Here is a 17,842-nt window from a genome sequence, read left to right on the forward strand (position 1 = left end):
TCTAAAATGTACATTTTATTACTTATTTGCTTTAAATTTAGAAACTTTCTGTTCAGAAACTCCTAAACTAGTTTAATAACCCAACATCTTTTTATCTTATTCATATATAATCAAATTTATTTTTTTAAAAAATTAAGACTAACTAATTAAGTTCGAAACTTAATCTCAAACTAAACAAAACCTAAGATTTTCTATTATAAAATGATATATGAATACAACCTGCTCAATCATTTTACTCCGATTTTAAAGAAAAAGAATTAAGCATAAAATTATTATTTGATGTTTTTATAATAAAGAAGATCAAAGTGTAGAAAAGAAATAGTGATGTATGTAAAAATAGGCATATATTGTGTCACCCTATAAAACAAAAGAAACCAAAAATCTAAAATTAAAAAAGATACTTTGAAATTGTCTCGCTTTCAACCATAATCGTTGAAATAAATCGAGGTTTAAAAGTATTTACTTCCTTTACACCAAAAAATCAAAAAGCCTTTTACTTTTGTAGGTCTTTGTTTCACCCATTCTCAATTATATAAAAAGATACAAGTTCATGTCTTCCAAGTTGGAATTTCTAAACAGAAAAACCTTGAAGCAGTTAGAATAGCATAATAACAATTAACAGCTACCATCAAAAGTAAAAGAGAGTGTATAATTAAGACCTGAACTCAAAACAATCAACCTTGCGTGTATTAAGGACAAATATATGACCTTTTCTCAGTTCCTTCACAAAGTGGAATAACAGTGAACTATGATTTAAACTCGAATCAGTAACTCAGTGGAAACATAACATAGGAGAAAAGAAATGTACAAATAGTATCTTGAGCAGGAATTCAGCACTGCTCGGAACATGGGGTCCAGAAACTTTTTATTAAAACGGAAAAGAAAAAGATTAAAGTAGTGCTGCATATACATATTAGGAGTATCAAAGGGAAGTCATGGAAGGCGCGGCATCTTCTCTTTTCTTCACCTACCATGTTCCCAGGCTTACTTGAAAAAGAATTTCCAGATCTCTTTGTCTGCGGATTCTGAGACAAGGTGAGCTCCAAAAGTGCCTTCTTCGTCTACGAGGGCTCTTAGCTGCCGCACTCCACTGTTGGAGCCAACATAGTGCTTCTTGTTAGCCAAATACAACACCCCATATGGTGGTTTCAAGCACTGCAAGAATGATATCTCTGATGAGATGAAAAGAATCCAGAATACTAACAAAGACATCTCTGTATAATGAGAAACCATAAAATGATTATAAATATATGCAGAAAAAATATAAAGTTCCTTGACCATGTATCTATTGGCATTCCCACTTAAGATTCTAATGGCAAGTCTCCTACATTTCCCCTTCTATTTATTTTCTATACCTATATGACTTGACAAAGAAAGTTGAGCTCTCAAAGACTACTGATGATGCAGGTACCTGAAGACCAAGGAAGTTGGTAGATACATAAACTACTTGGATGGAAGTTATAGATCCCTTTTTTGGTAGAAATCATTCCTTCTTGCAAAGAACTCAATTAATACAACAGGTTGATTACCCAGTGCAGAAGACATTATTCTTTTATTCCTTCGCTAACAACGCTAGATCTGAACAGTATACCCTACTAAATCACAACATAAATTGTAAACATTCAATTACTTCCCTATGTTACAGAATCAGAGTGGCAATTCATCTTTGCAAAGACCATCAAATTCATCAAGTACCATCAAAATCATTACCAGTTGCAGCATATCAGTCAAGAACCATCATGATCCTTATTCTAGATTTAGTTCCAAATTGAGGATGTTTGCAGCAGTAACCTTGTGTCAAATTTTACTTCTACTTGTGTCACAATAAAAAAGCTATATATAATGCTTTCTTAGTTGGAAAAAGCTCTCTTTTCAATCTTCCTCTCCCCAAATGACAAATGAAACAAGAATGCATAAATCAACTTAAGTGAGTCATCAAAATCAAAATACAGCAACATGAATCCATTATAACCACCTTATAGGGTTATCCTCAATTGCCAAATAGTCCCATTTCCTGTTCAGTCAAGTGCACAAATGATGAATTTAACTAACTGAAGATGAAGAAGAAATAGAAACATTACTTGTCCAAAACAACCCGTTGCATTTACCATGATTTTAAGTTTTTAACTGAGTAGGAACCACATGAAGAAGGATTCATGCTTGCCATCAGAGGTCAAGTCAATTCAACCTCATACATGAGCAGATGGCAGTTCAAGCTAGAGGAGAAAACACAAAAGGTAAGATGGGTTGATTTTATTAGAAACTAACCTTTTTTATTAGGGAATAGAAGTTGTGGAGAGAGTTTGCCGTGTAAGGGATGTCATTAATCAAAACAACATCATATCCACCATCTCCTGGGTCTCTCTCATTTGCCCTCTCCCACGCGCGGCTCCCAGAGAGCTTTCTTGATCGCCTAGAGGAGGTTTCATGACCAATGATGCTACCATCCTGACTGCTATATCCATCCACAAGATCATCTTCAGAGAAACCGAAACCCATAACTGGTGCTACCTCAAAACCATCTTCCTGCACAACTGAGAGGACTGTATGAAGCTCCTCCCACTCCCCAGCATAAAACCGAATATCATGGGGCAATTGTTGTCGAGATGGAGTGAGGGGACTCTCAGGCTGGCGGCTCTGTCTATCCCGTGCCTGTTCAAGATTTGCAAGGACATTGGGTATTGTTTTGCATCTTATTGTTTCAGCACTGGAATCTTCAAAATGCACCGTTGAAGCACCCTGGAAAAGGTTTGGTAAGAAAATTAGTTAATAAAAAAACAAAATAATAAGAAGAAACAGTAACTGGGACAAAACTGAACTAATGAAACATGTGTTCCAATGACAAACCAACCAATGCATAGTAGATAGTACTGAATCATGACACTGGAAAGTTACTTTCAACATTTTACTTAGAGAATAAACATACCTTCAAACAAGCAAATATGCCAGGAAGACCATACCCACAGCCAAGCTGCAAGAGAGAATCTGTTATTAGAAACTTCTAAGAATAGGAGCAAGACATCAGAACTTCATGCAATGAATGGATGCATCAAGCGGAGATTTCTCAAATCATGCTGTTCTAGCCTTCAATATGTATAAAGTAATAAAATAACAATAAGCCCATGCTTCACAAAGGTTTCCAGCACTTCCAAATCAATTTTCATCAATCTAATCTACAGTAAATTATGGTGTTCTTTGATTTGAAGGGTTTCTTTCACTCTCATTTCTTATGTTGTAGTGGTAGTTTTACACTTCAAACCACATGCGTAGAATTATGTAGCTTCTTTCAGATCTTTCTATTTATTTTCATTGGTGGCAACTTCAGATCTAAACCACTTATGGTTTAAGTCTTTAAGAAATCTCTGTTGGCATATTTTCATATAGTACCATATTTCCTCATATTTTGCTCTTTTCTTTTGAGGAACTGCCAAGAAAAATTAATAAAAATATCTTCATATTTATTAGAAGGACGAAATTTCAGCCAAAATACTCATTACAAGATATTTAAGAAGTACCTCTAGAATCCTTTTGCCTCTAAAGCTTAATAGACCATCGCGGATCTCATTTTTAAGAACATTTACAAGATCAATTGAACTCTCCCAGGATTTCAGAGCACCTACAGTGAAACGTAATAAGAAAGCTGCATATGATTCCCATATAAACTGGTCACTAGAATTAGTACACTTACCTTCACCTTTTGAGGGCACTGTATCAGATTTAGAAAGCCCAATAATATCAGCCACACTAACTTTTCCCTGAAGCACGTGTTAAATACGTAAAGCTATCAATACTAAATAAAAGAAACAAGCCAAAGAACTGTAACATCAGTTTAACTGAGGCAGCAGAGAAAATTGTCCTCCGCTGACTCTGATGGTCAAATTCATGACATCACAAGGCTTTGGCACAATATGCTAGTCAAGGATCACAATCTAGCTTTGCAAATAAATGATTGCCAGTAGATTTGAATGGTATAATAAATAACACAAGAGATGGAATTAAAATATACCAATACCTTGAAGATGTTCAGGCCTTGCATTTCAACATTCTCTCCAGCATATTTATAGGGGTGAGCATTCTACAAGCCAAGTAAAATAGTGGTCATGTTAATAGAAAGAATAAGATATTTTCCTTTCTTGAATAAAAAATGACAGCAAAATTGCAGAACTATATAAAATGTCAACAAAGCAATCCCATTTTATCAACCAAGACTAAATGAGCAGAGTATTTAATAAGACTAAAGGATGAATACAACAACAGCAGCAACAGAGCCTTTAGTCCCAATTGACACTAAAGGATGAATCCCTCTCTGAAGCAGACATCAACTAATTTCCCTTCAAACGAACAATTCTGCTGCAAACGTAAGCAACTTTCCTGGAACGAAAACCCGTGCACCACAGTCTATTTACTCAATTTATTAATTGGTTAAGCCACTGAATGATTGAACTATGACCCCCAACCACAATCTAGGGAAATGTAAAATACCTTCGATGGAATAATCTCAACTGCCGGTGAAGGAAGATGAATATCTCTTTCTGAAACAATGTTAACGCAATGATTCGCCTTGTCATGGGGTGCCAATCCAGGCAAGCATTGTGCAAGGAGTGATGGCGCACGCATCTTCTTCCTCTCAATTCCTTCTATCAGAAGCTAGAACACCAATTCGCTCCTAATTATGTATTAATGGCAACAAAGAGATGATAAATACCGCCACCAACGAAACAATCAAAGCCACACGGTCAAAATTCATGCAAAGATCGTGAAAAATAACTTTGTTTTCCAAGCTCATTTTCAAAGTTAAATCCATACAAATCAGCAAAAATTAGTAATAACTCCAAAAGAATATACAATCCATCACAAAAAAAAAAAGCCGTCTTTCTTCTCAAGCCAATCGATAAACAAAGAGTAACTACGTTTTCGCGCGCAAACAAAGCATCCCTCAATAGCAAACACTAGAACCCATACATGGAACAAGAGATTGGAAGAAATTAACTCCAAGAAAGGAAGAGGGAAAATCACGTACTTGACCAAAGGATCTGCGGAGGGGATTCGTTAATCTCGAAGAAACTTTGGATCCTGCAAGAAAACCCTAAACCTGCGAAGTCAAAAGGCAGGCAGAAGCGAGAGACGAGAGACGAGAGACGAGAGACGAGAGAGAAGCTTGCCTTGCTCTGGAGAGAGCTTGGGGTATTTCGGACATAAAATCCCCACTTTAGCCCTGTGATCACCCGGTAATATCGATAAGCCCGCCGCTTGCGCCTCGACACCCTAAAAAACGGCGCGGCTAGCGTGGAAATCGAAGAGGATGGCATTCTTGTAATTTACTTAGGAAAATCAGGGTGTTTCTATTGACGCCATTAGCAGACATGCCGGCCCGGGTTTTAAGGCTCCCCCAGTGTCCACACCAACCATGGCAATTTAATTCAACCATCAATTATTAATCCAAAAAAAAAAAAACCCTCTCAATTTATTATATATCATTCGGTACTCCAGGATGACCAAATAAATAAATAAAAAAAGATTAGATGTTTAAATAACTTTCTAGAATCATTCCTCTTGCTGCTTTCCAATAATTCCATAGTCGGAGACATCTGATAAAAATGAAATCATAGGAAGTAGTTTTACTTTGTTGCAAACCATCAGAAAGTATTAACACCCAGATGACATGCCTCAACAAAGAGCATTTTTCCTACGATTGATATGGCCAAGCAATTTATCTAGCAGACCTTTCTGTAAGTAGATCTACACAAACAGCATTAATAAATCTATCTCAATACAGTCCTCTCATGGATCACCAGAAAATCTTGCAATTCTCACAATCAAATTCCTCTGAAGCATGTAAAATATTGAAAATGATATGCACTCATACGAATAAGAAGACAAATCATTGAAAACCTATGTATAGGAAGAGAGAACGGCACTCAAGAGTCCCAAGCATTCTCATAGTCATTGCTAGAACAACAGGATGAGAATTAGCTAGTAGGTTGTGAGGATCAGTAAGTTTTATAATTTATTAACGACCTGAACAGCAAAGGAGAAGGATAATAAAGTTGCATTGTAGTCTGTCTTATGCACAATTAGAGTTGCAATAAAATGAGCCAATTTTTACATACATATGTACAGAGAGTGATAGGACCAATTTAGATCTCCCTAGAGATCAAGAGCACTTTATACCTCAATATGGGAAGTTTTGTTCATCTTCTAAACCCTTTCTATATGCATTTTTTTATTAAAATAGACGAACAGCACTGTGATGGCATCTGTTCACCCCCTCTTCTTACCAGGCAAAGTGAACAGTGTATATCAGAGTTCATTTCTTCTGAAACCTATTGATGATGCCCACACATCTGGCATCTATTAGATGATGTAGCATTCGCATAGGTGCAGCGGTCACATGACCAGAAGTCATTCAAACCTTGAGCGGGAACACCTGATTTAGCTGCCTTGCTCTTCCCACTTTTACCCCTCGCGCCCAGGTTCTTAGAGCCAGAGCTCTGACTGCATGCAGCTTGATGGTTGGCAGAGTTGACATCCTCCAATCCAGACTCCAGGGCCTGAACAAGGTTCTCAAAGTAGTTCCTGGTAACACTGTCAAGTGAAGGAATCAACAATGTGAATTCAGCTCGATATTCATAGAACTAATGCTACGAAAGAGAAGGCAAAAAAAAAAAAAAAAAAAAAACGGTGGTCTAATGAATCCAGTTAAATCCAGCATAATACAGAATAATCATTATATTGTAGTAGGAGCTTTAACGAGAGAACAAGTTTGATAAAGTATCACGAACAAGATGAAAAAATAAAATTGTATAAAGATCTATGTTAGTCTGTATTGCTCCTCTGCAATATCAGATTCTGATGAAAAATCTAAGCAAACGAGTAGAATGGCAGCATACTAACTAAAACATAATTGAACTGATTGATTGCTGCAGCAGCAGTTGAGATAAAATTCAAGAGTCAATTTCTCAAAGAACTTCTAAAGAAAACTTTAAAGCAAATCTTCTCTGACTAAATAAGGTCTAGATCCTTATTAGGTAGTAGGTAGTGAATGAGCTAAAAGGAAGTTAACATCACTTCTGATATACTCTATGACTTGATGAAGAACTTAATATATGTAAAGAAGTATTCACAGGAAAAAAAAATGAATACAGGGCATTAGCAAGATAAAACAGGTTGGCTGCCATAATTCCGTACATCTTAGCTATTTTTCAAGTGTATTCCGGACAATATACTACTTAAGCAATGTAAAAGGCTAACATCAAAGAACTTAACAACTCTACAAATTCCTTGACATTTTGTTCTTGTGATTCCCTTAAAAGAAGAAAGTTCAAAGGGGCAAAAGCCAAAAAAGTAAAGAAGCATAGGAAATCGGAAGCCCAATAGTGTTCTTAAATCAGCTCAACATGTAGATTCTTTATCTTCCAAAACAATATAGATGGAGAATACAGAAATCACAAATCTCTGCAAAGACTGCAATTTTAACAATACTTGCTCTTTTTTAAAGACTTGAATGGTCTCACAAAGAAATGGTACTTAGTTTAATACACATATTAGAATGCTTGATCTTACCAACAGTATAAAATACTGTCCTTTGTCCCAATTTGCTGTATCTTTTCACATGTAAATGAAAAAATAAATTATGAAAAGGAACATATAATTGAGTCAAAGACTCAAGCTTATTAAGCACCAGCAGTTACACGCAAGGAATAAAAGTAAATTGACTAATTATGAATATAGCCCATTCAAGCAACTCGAGCCCTACTGGCTTCACAAACTGATCACAATGGCCTAGCAGGGAATCAACCTGGCAGTTAAATACAAACTCTAAGAAATTCCTAATACATGAAAAGGAAAATTAATATCAAGTAGACAAATAAATAGCTATAAAGAACCAAAATAGTCAGACTATTACGATATGCAAAAGAAAAATAGAACAGAACGAAAATGGTAGATATCTTAGTGATCATAAGAGAGGCTGCTTATGGGTTTTATGTTATGAATGTTTCTTGCAGTTTGATCACAAAAAGAATCAAGTCCCGTGTGGTCAATGACAACTTGCAAGAGAAAGGCAAAAGTGACTAAGTACCCATGTAAAACACCAGTAGATGCCTTTCATTGTCTACTGCAGATGATAGAAAACGGGGGCATAGGACCTAGACACAATTGTAGAGCTATACAAACCTAGTCAGTCCAGCAAGTTTTACACGAAAATCATTGAACTCTTTCAAGGGAGGAGAATCAGGAGATGCTTCAAAATAAATTTGGAGTTCCTTCTCTGCACATTGATGAAGGCGTTCTAAACCAGACTCTGCCTCACCTACAAATAATTTGCAGATACTTCATCAGTTCTGATTATAAGGCACACGACCAAAAACAAAGTCAATAAGACAATTAAGAACCTTGAAGATACTCAAAAAACTGCCTCTTGGCATGCTCGTTCTCTGGTAGGTAATATCCATAAGCATATGTCCATTTTAGCACTCGCCTGCACTCTACAATCTGCAAATTGAGATTAAACCATCAGAAAATAATGGAATAGATATAAAACCCACATTTGAAAGGTAAATAAAAGGAAAATAAAGAAGTTGCAGCAAACCTGTAACCAGGCTTCAACTATGAATTTGAGCTGGGACTGCGGTTCCTTTATAATCTCACTCAGCTTGTCAAGCTGCATAAACAGTTGGTTATTGACATACTTTTCATCTCTAAATCAAAAAGCATGTCCCCTATTAAAAGAAATGTGCTAGTGCAGATTTTAAGCTAGATGCTAAAGTGCAAATATTAAAGAAAGAAGAGGAAAAAAAAAACTGCTAAGCTGCTGTCATCAATGTGTGATTTTCTATACCTGGAAAGAACTCCAACCAAATTATTATAAGAACAAGATAAAGGCCATTCCTATTTGTTTCAGCAATGGATAAAATGTTCAGCAGAAGAACAATTTTTAGTGTTTGTTATAGTATAAAAAAAAATTAACTTCACTTTTTTTTAAATTCAATCTTTTAGAACAATTGGTGAGTTCACATAATACCAGATCAAGAAGTATTGAATTCAAATCCTATCAGACCTATCTACTAATTAAAATATAAGACCTCCACCCATTTAAGTCAAATTCATTTCTTGAGCCCTATAAAAAATGCCTCAAATCAAGAAATGAGGAGTACTAGGATATAAAGATAAAAAGATTAAAAAAATTATTATTCTCTAATAACTCAAGTTTCTAGAGTAGTTACACTTAATAATATTATAGCAAAGGCTGCAATGTAAATAGTAAATAATTTGAAGATAGGGGTGTCAAAACTTGCCTACCTGAGCTGAGAGGAATAGAGGACAATTACACATGCCACATTCACATATATAGGTGTAGGGGCAGATAAATATGTCTGACAAATGTCAGCATAGTGCTGGCTGATAATGATGTAGAATGATACTAAGCCATACACGATACGACGGGACACATGAGTACGTCTATAACGCATAAGTGAATAACTAATCATTCACTTGTTGTTTAAAACCCTAGGATACAAGAATTGTATGATGGTCCAGAGGACATTGCAAAAGCACAAAACAAGCTCTACTATTTAACAAGACTGCTTTGGCTTATTGTTGATACCAACAAAATATCCTTTTAAAATTGATCACTTCATCTTTGACATTCATGAGGGTTAGACTGCTAACTGCTTCAGTGAAAAGAACAGTAAATGCACTACCATGTAAAATCTGGCTCTTAGAAAAGGCCTGCATGATTTATAATCTTCATGGACCCTCTGCAATCCAACTCCCAACTACCAAATCCTAAATCACCTTTTGCATTAATGTACATGTCAACCGACTCAACCCAATCGTTGAACAGGTGGGCAGTAGGTTTCATATAGGATTACATTGCCTTAATAGTGGATAATGGCCAATAGGTCATTAGGTCTGAACCATTGTGCTTATTTATAAAGCAACCAAAGGAACATAATATTTGCAAAAGTATTAAAAATAAAGTACTTCAATTAGTCTACTTCCATGGAACTGACAGGGAGATACATAGCAAAGAGACGAGGATGAATACCTTTTCAGTTTGCATACTGTGTAGATCAGAAAGTGCTTTCTGTCTTGACTGTCAATACAAGAGAGACATTTATTCAGTTTTAAAATTAACTATTATATAGAACAGGAAAAATTGTGATCCAAATTTCAGATGTAAATGCCAATTCCTTGTCAACTGGACAGGAAATTATAATATATAAAACAAAAAATTCCAAAACTACAAGTTAATTATGGACCAAACTTGCTCATCAGCGATGATAAGTGAAAGGTAGATTAGGCAAATATGTTCAAAAGGAATACGAATAAGCTATCAGCTAAACAGAAAATTATACTATCAACTGCATTTATTGGTTGGCAACTAATAAATGGAAAAGAATCGTCATAATTTGCCGTCATTGTGCACATACTGACTGGTTTGATGCCCAACGTTCATAATAATGTGTGTATCTCTCAAGTGAGTTTTTAGCCATTTCCTTCCTCCTTTCAGAATCATCATACTGCAACAAAAGAATGTTATGAGAATGATCTCTCTTATTAAGCAGAGTTGAATGTATAAATTACTTCCAGAAAGAAATCATACCACGCCCTCCTTCTTTGCCGCTTCATAGCGATTACAAGCATAAAACCCACCAGTTCTTTCACCATGCTCCAACCATGCCCCAAGGCATAACCTTTAATCATAATGAAAATCACACTGGCTTAGAAACATTCAAAGATGTTATTTTTTTTTAATCACTTGAAAAACTATTCACTAGTTGAAAATCATAAATCATACCAGCAAAACTCAAATTTACAGGGTGGAGTGCACGTCATATGCATGCAGCCGTGATTTTTCTCTATTGGCCGCTTGCACTTTGGACAAGGCTTGGAATTGGCCAGTATCCTAAGCATTTACGCAAAAGATGACTAGTTACATTTGTCACACAGTGGAAAGCCAGCTAAAAGTATTCAAATATAGACCAAAAAGAGACAGAATTTAGCTGGATAAAGTATCAAAAATATAGTTATGCATACCAATTCATATTTTCGGACTCGGCACTGTTTTTTAAAACCCACTTGGCCACAGTTCCGCAGTCAACTGGGCGGTGAGCTTCCTCTGTGCACTGCATATTTTGCTTGTTATAACTCAGATGTTCTAGAGATTATAATATTCACATTTAAAGGAACAAAGTATCACCTAATTATAACAAAAGGGAAAATTTTCAATACCCTTCCACCATTCATTCTTGCCCATCCAAGAACTATTATGCAAGGTTTGAAGTTCCCCCCAACAGTCCCTTTTTGTGTGGTGGGCCCGGGTGCATGGTAGAGGGGTTTTGAATGGTGGAGCATAGAAGAAAGCCTCCAAATGAAATACTCACATTCCAGCAAAAGAAAGATGAACAATTGCAGGAAACATCAAAGTGTCCACCGCCCACAAGAAATTCCACTGCAAACTCACAGCCAGGAGCAGGACACCATTTTATCTGCAGGAAGGGAAAAAAAGAAATTTTGCATTGTAAAGGACAATATAAAAGAACTATACCTCTCCAAAACAACAAGGAAATTCAAATGCTATTTACAGACCAAAATACCCTGAACTAGAAGTTTGTACTTCTAGTGGGAGACAACAATGTTAAAGATCACAAGTTCACAACAGAATGTTAAAGCTTGATTCATTAAACACAACACTCCAATATACATATATGTTCAATAAATAACATGAACTCAACAATCATTGCTATAAGATTTGTAGTTTTGTGCTGGAACAAATTTACCATTATCTTCAACATATGATCGAAGAAACAAGTTCAAAATGAGAATGCTAAAAGCTTGATTCATTGGGCACAACACAATGCTCCAATACAACATATATGTTCAATAAAACTACACCATGAATTCATTAATCATTACTGTAAAATTTCCAGTTTTGTATTATAGCAAATTTACCTTTCTATTATCTTCAACATATGATCGAAAAATATATCGTGCATATTTCTCTTTATCTTCATCTGTAGCTAGTTTGTTAATCATGTCTTGACCAATAGCAGCAGTGCAAGATGGATCAGGACATCGCAAAGACAAGCATCCTGGACCATCATGTATTGATGCAACAATGTAACCTGCCAATAAGAGCATGAAAATCTGAAGATGGGCACAAACTTTTTTTCAAGAAAAATAAATTAAAAAGGAACTAGTGGAAAAATATATATCAATATTCGAAATATTTTATGCTTCGTGCCATATTGGTTTCAAGAAAAAAATTACAATTGAATTAGAAAAAGTGAACTGTTTCAACTAGAATATAGGCAACAAGGTTTGAAGATTTGAGGAGTACAAAAACAAAGCAATAGAGATTTCTCAGCATTAGAAAATTTCTTAGGATTTCATCTTAGATAAAAATTCCAGTAAAGAATGCAGACCATGGGAAAAAACTTCTATTTACAAGAAAAAAAAGTAGTAAACGAGGCAGATTGATGATGATAATTAATGGTGCAAACTGCAAATGACCATTCACAATCATCTGACACCCTCTTTAACCTATATAAATCCTTATCTTCTATGATCTTCTAGTTTCATATCAGATACTGGCATACAGTCATATATAACCCCTACTTAGCTTTGTCTCACACTGCACTTTTAAGAGAGCAAAATCTTCTAAACGATATATTACTTTCTTCTTCCATTACGAGTCCAAACCTCCTTCCAACTACTGACAGGATATTCAAAATGGAGTATGGCTTATTTATCTACTGTTAGAAACCAGATGTCTACATAAATAGGACTAAGAGATGGTGTTGGGTACCATTTATACTAATAAAAATATCCATTCTTAAAGCGTCAACCTAGTACTGATCAACTTCTGGAGAACCATTTCAACTCCTAATTTAAAAGTAAAGCCTGGAGTAGAATGAACATTTATATACTGTACACACAACAAATAAATGCTAAATAAAGCTAAATCAGGAGTGATTTTTTAGTCAGTAATCAAATGGAACAGTCAAACTGAATCCCTCTTACACAGAGTAGAAGATATTAATGCATGCAAAGCACTTAAAAACAACAAAGGGAAATCTTATCATATCTAAGAGGAATCTCAAGAGCACCTAATACAAGAAATAACTTAGCAGTTCCAGTCATAGTACTAGATGAAAATACATAAAATTGAAAGATGATAATAGGAAAGCTCCAAACAGTCAAATTAACTTGAACTGAAAACATACCTTGCCAACAAGCACCACAAAAATGATGGCCACAAGCAGCAGCACACATCATATTGGGAGGATAAGTTTCAAAACATATTCCGCAAGTTAGCTGCCACCAAAAGAGCAATCATAAGTGGACAGCAGACTAAATCTGAAAAGAGAAAAAGAGAAGGGAAGCCGACAAAAAGAATCAAACAGCCCAAGGTTTAAGCAAAACAAGTGAAACATCAGCAAGACTCTTCTTCTGAAAGGTAGATACTCACTTCCCCAACTTTGGGAATTTCAACTTGGTTCTCCAACAAGCCAACCTTTCTACGAACATCTTCCTCATTTGCAAACCATTCATCATGTACCTTACTGACATTCCTGTATGCTCAGTAAAACAGAAAAAAGAAAAGAAAAAAAGAATAGAGCATCAGAATGTGTGACGCATCCCGTCCTAATTAGGCACGAACTATTAACAGCAATTTGAAGTAAAATATTATCAGCATAGCTAACTTCAAATGCATGAATAATGCTGCAACTGCAAAAGTGAGAAATTTATAGAACATAATACTCTGATGAAATACACTAGTGAACTTATCCCCATGCAAAGGAATCTACATGTTTTCCCTTTGGAGGCTCCTCCAATATAGTAATCTGCCATTTTACCTTTTTCACTCGGAACGGACAAAAGAAACTGTCAACAGTTATCCACAATATTAGAATGATAATAACTCCAACATTGCTACTGCAAGGAAACTAACTTCAGCTGCACTAGTAATATCTTTATATCGTAGTCATTGTTTTAAAAAACTTTCAGTTTAACATCTAGGCTCTTGCCTTAGATAAAATATAATAAATAGTCTCCGCTTATGTCCTGCATAGCCGACCGCCTTAAGATCTGGTATTATATTTTAGCATGTAGATTAAATTTCAAAATAAAAAATTATTGTACTTGTTGATAAATTAGTGGACTCTAATAATTTGCTATAGTTCTTAACAAGAATGCATTAGTACATTGTTTAGATTGTAGGTACTAATTTTAACTTTTTCTTTAACTATTATTTCTTTTATTTGTTTATCCGCCTATCAACCTCCTACAATCTTTTAAAACCTTGATCTTAATGCAGTTACAGGATCCACAATAATCACTACATCAGCCACTTCTTTGTCAAGACACAAGCTGGTACCAACATAAATAAGTGGCAACCGCTGCTACATACTAGTTTGGACTTGAATCCATAATAGAGCAACAAACATACTTGAGATTGTGAGTTGAAGCCACAGTGAATGGTTTAATCTTACATAGTACCTGAATATTTTAAACTTTCAAGTAACATTCTACCTGAGTAATTCTTAATAACTTAAGGTGACTTGTCCACAGAGCACAACATTATTCTCATTATGAAGAGATACTGCTCCTGTGAATTATTTCTATTTTCATTAAAGAGCTCCATGCTAGCTACAAGGACTACATGACAACCACATGAATTTAGCAACAAACATTTATCATATATATCATTCCAAGCACTCTTGTCCAGTAAAATGAAAGTCATAATAGAGGATCTTGTTAGGCTTTTGCTAATGGTACTAGACTAACCACTTGTAATGATGAAGAAGGATGCACGCCGAATCTCTTGGAATAGAAAGTACTGCAGCTACCTTGCTTATATCATCCTCTTGGTGTTGACATACATCAGCTTCATTTAAAACAACGTATCTCTGTTGAAATTACAAACAGGAACTTGTGGAGTTCAACACTATAAGAATGATAAAAAAAGGATCCAAAACTGGATAGGAAACTAACAAGCCAAATAATACATATCAACATTGTTTCAGCCTTTCATGCGAAAGAAAGTATTTCTTATTTGTCTATACATCAGTTTTGTTATAACATGCAGATAGATAATCTGGGTAAAAAACAGATGTGGTAATCATTCACAATCTTAATTCAATTTATTAACTGTCTATTCTGGTTTAGCTTGTGGCAAATATCCAAATTGATTTAAAAATTCAACATAAGATGTCAAACAGGTTATTAAAATTAGATATACGTGATAAGTGACTTTAAAGAAGAAAACAAGCCAGCCAGCCTGAATTTGACTCTTATTAAGACAGCATATCTATTGGAAAGAATTCTAAATTGATAGGAATATTAGTTCAACTGAATCTCTATTTCCTTTCCAAATTGAGCTCCCAATGCTTTTCTAACTGAGCGTTCTACTCCTTTCCTAGTAAAGCCCAACTTAGGCATACATCTACATGTTACGTTACATACATATCCTTAAGATTGAAATGCAAGCCTGAAACCACCTCAGTAGAAGTTCCCCCCCACCAACTAACTTACAGCACCCCTGTATAGATGTCTATTTCCAGTCCCTCGCATATCCTGCGAATACATCTCTGAATGTCTTTCTATTCTATACGTTAATAGATTGTTGCCATTATTGCTTAGCCTCTTTATTTATTATTTAGATTTTCTCTTTATATAGAACTCCTCTATTTTGTTTGCACTTAAAAAAACAATGACAATTACAAGGCAGTTTCTTGGTTAAATGCAAAAAAATAAAAATAGTACGTGAAAATTCAATCAAACCAAGGACTTGTTTATATCAACTCAGTTGCCACAGGAAACAATTAGTCATGGCCATTGAAATATTTATTCATCTGCAGTAGTCAGTAGAAATATGTATTACACTGCCATAGTCATGCAATAGGTTTGACAATACATGAGGCTTGACTACCAAGGAACTAGAAAAAAATTAATTGAGAAAGATACAATTGTTGGAGAATGGAGCTTAGCCTATGCCTGCATAACAACATATTTGACAAAGATACTCAATTCTTGAGGATCATAAGTGGCAAGACACTCTCATTGAATGACAAGCTTGAAGCTGTAAGTATCCAAAAAATAATCTTACGTGTACCTTAGAGTCAAACCTTCAGTGTTTCAAAGGAAAAAAAAAGGGGGGTGGGGGGGGACCTTTGTCCAATGCCATGGTATAACCATCGGATTAAGAATTAATCCTCATTCGAGCAAAGACGGTGCTATAACTTTCACTAAGTAGTCCTTTTTAAATGATTATGATCCATAATCCATAAAGAGCAAGCTGCAATTTTTTTTATTCACGACGTTAAAATCAGAGGGCTAGGTTTTCGTGGCAAAGTAAGAACAACAAAAAGCAAGTTTTCTTAATTTTTCTTCCAATTCACCACCTGCTCGCGTTGAGAGATCACATCCTCGGAATCGTCAGAGTCGTTGTTGCCGAAATCGTAGTCGGTGTCGCATTCCTCGCTCTCCACCCCGTACTCGCTGTAGAAATCCTCATCCCCCGACTCCGAATCGTTTGCGTCATGCATGTCGTCGTCCGAATCCATCTCCCCTGGCCCTTAAATCCCCCAAATAAAAACTCGTCGAATTACACGATCCCGATCTCGAAGAAGAAGAAAATTATCGGAGAGAGGGGCTTTGAATCGATCAAGGAAAAGGGCGTAGGTGATCGAATTCGAGGAAGGAGACAGGGATAAAAAAGGCCAGGGTTTCTTTTCCTTCCCTTTTCGGTTTCAAGTCGGTATCTTTTGAGTCTTTCATCATACAACTCTGTGGGCTTCTTATTTTACAGGTGGGTGGGAGAAAGATAGGCAGTGAGAAAGGAAAGTGATATTCCCACCCCTGCTTTTTCTAACGTAACAGAGATTGCGAAGACTAAATAGTTTATGCTAAATTGATTTTTTTTCCTTTTTTTTTTTATTTTTTTATTCTTCGAAATAATATTATTTATTGTTAAATCTCGTGTATGTTTAGATTTTTCTATACGACATAATAAATATGTAATATATATGAAAAGATAATAAATATTAGCAAAACTATATTTGTAGCCATAATTTCTATGCATCAATAATATTATCCAACCCATTCTCTCCAGACAAATAGATGGAGGAATCGAATGAGAACAGAGAAGGGAGAAAGTTTTAGGAGGAGGTGAAATTTCCACCCATGTTTGATTTTAGAAACAGATGTTTGTCATTTTGTCTCTCCTGTATCGAGTAGATGGAATGCACTGAGGGAAATATATCAGATTATTAATCGTCCGGTCTAATCCATACGTTATTCAGATGGATATATCAGAATCCAATCCGGTCATGTCTACTTAGGCTGTTTTCACATGACATGATGATTTTATATCAAATTAGTTATATTCTTAAATAATATTATAAAAAAGTATTTAATATTTTAATGATTTAACTCAATGGCTTGACTTTATTAATGACTCAGACAATATGACGGCTTGAATAAATCTTGACAGTCTTTGATTCGAAATAATTATTCGACAACACACATAACTTAAAATCTAGATTAAGCTTAGGCTCTTATATCTAAAAAAGATTAGCTATTTATGGAGGCAATATGTAGTCTTCGAACTTCTGAATAATTAAAAAAGAAAAAAAGTTGCATAATTTTATGACTAAATTGCACTTAGACCTCACACTCTCGGGTCCTTTTCCCTCCTCGGTCTGCGTGGCCCTTCTAGGATTTCCTCCCAGACTACCAATTCGGTTTTGTTCTCAATTTAGGTAGAAAAATAAGGACAATTCCAATACAAATGAAAATTGTATCATTCACATGTCAATTTCAGAAGAAAAAGAGC

The 17,842-nt window shown here is 35.3% G+C and overlaps 2 protein-coding genes across 6 annotated transcripts; both read right to left on the reverse strand.

Annotated features, from left to right (window-relative positions):
* Positions 1–665: 665 nt before the first annotated feature.
* LOC140785792 (uncharacterized) lies at positions 666–5,288 on the reverse strand. Of its 5 annotated transcripts, none has more exons than XM_073133796.1 (9): positions 5,163–5,288; positions 5,021–5,073; positions 4,483–4,666; positions 4,013–4,075; positions 3,689–3,755; positions 3,516–3,616; positions 2,927–2,971; positions 2,269–2,739; positions 666–1,155 (listed from the first exon to the last, which is right to left on the reverse strand). In XM_073133796.1, the coding sequence occupies exons 3-9, from the start codon at positions 4,615–4,617 to the stop codon at positions 985–987; spliced, it is 1,053 nt and encodes a 350-aa protein (XP_072989897.1). In that variant the 5' UTR covers positions 4,618–4,666; positions 5,021–5,073; positions 5,163–5,288; the 3' UTR covers positions 666–984. The 5 variants fall into 5 exon arrangements, 4 of the variants coding, with proteins under 4 accessions (XP_072989897.1, XP_072989896.1, XP_072989895.1 ...); XM_073133795.1 differs by having other exon boundaries at positions 5,021–5,086; positions 5,163–5,257; XM_073133794.1 differs by having other exon boundaries at positions 5,021–5,206.
* A 776-nt stretch (positions 5,289–6,064) lies between these two features.
* Positions 6,065–16,859, reverse strand: LOC140785791 (probable E3 ubiquitin-protein ligase ARI8). Its single transcript, XM_073133793.1, has 15 exons — positions 16,410–16,859; positions 14,794–14,915; positions 13,475–13,577; positions 13,230–13,320; positions 11,956–12,128; positions 11,388–11,492; positions 11,041–11,129; positions 10,802–10,909; positions 10,607–10,697; positions 10,434–10,523; positions 10,049–10,096; positions 8,591–8,662; positions 8,394–8,493; positions 8,176–8,311; positions 6,065–6,585 (listed from the first exon to the last, which is right to left on the reverse strand). The coding sequence occupies exons 1-15, from the start codon at positions 16,569–16,571 to the stop codon at positions 6,324–6,326; spliced, it is 1,752 nt and encodes a 583-aa protein (XP_072989894.1). The 5' UTR covers positions 16,572–16,859; the 3' UTR covers positions 6,065–6,323.
* Between the last annotated feature and the right edge of the window lie 983 nt (positions 16,860–17,842).

Source organism: Typha latifolia, chromosome 4 (assembly GCF_019914945.1).
Source record: "Typha latifolia isolate L0001 chromosome 4, TyphaL0001v2, whole genome shotgun sequence".
Classification (NCBI taxonomy): Eukaryota; Viridiplantae; Streptophyta; class Magnoliopsida; order Poales; family Typhaceae; genus Typha; species Typha latifolia.

Coding starts and splice junctions, on each gene's coding strand:
- LOC140785792 (XM_073133796.1), bottom strand. CDS start 4,617: ATGCGTGCGCCATCACTCCTTGCACAATGCTTGCCTGGATTGGCACCC. Junction 3,756..4,012: donor AAGGCCTGAACATCTTCAAG/GTATTGGTATAT, acceptor CACGTGCTTCAG/GGAAAAGTTAGTGTGGCTGA. Junction 2,972..3,515: donor GAGGCAAAAGGATTCTAGAG/GTACTTCTTAAA, acceptor TCTCTCTTGCAG/CTTGGCTGTGGGTATGGTCT.
- LOC140785791 (XM_073133793.1), bottom strand. CDS start 16,571: ATGGATTCGGACGACGACATGCATGACGCAAACGATTCGGAGTCGGGG. Junction 10,097..10,433: donor GTTGGGCATCAAACCAGTCA/GTATGTGCACAA, acceptor TTGTATTGACAG/TCAAGACAGAAAGCACTTTC. Junction 8,312..8,393: donor GTTTTTTGAGTATCTTCAAG/GTTCTTAATTGT, acceptor AATTATTTGTAG/GTGAGGCAGAGTCTGGTTTA.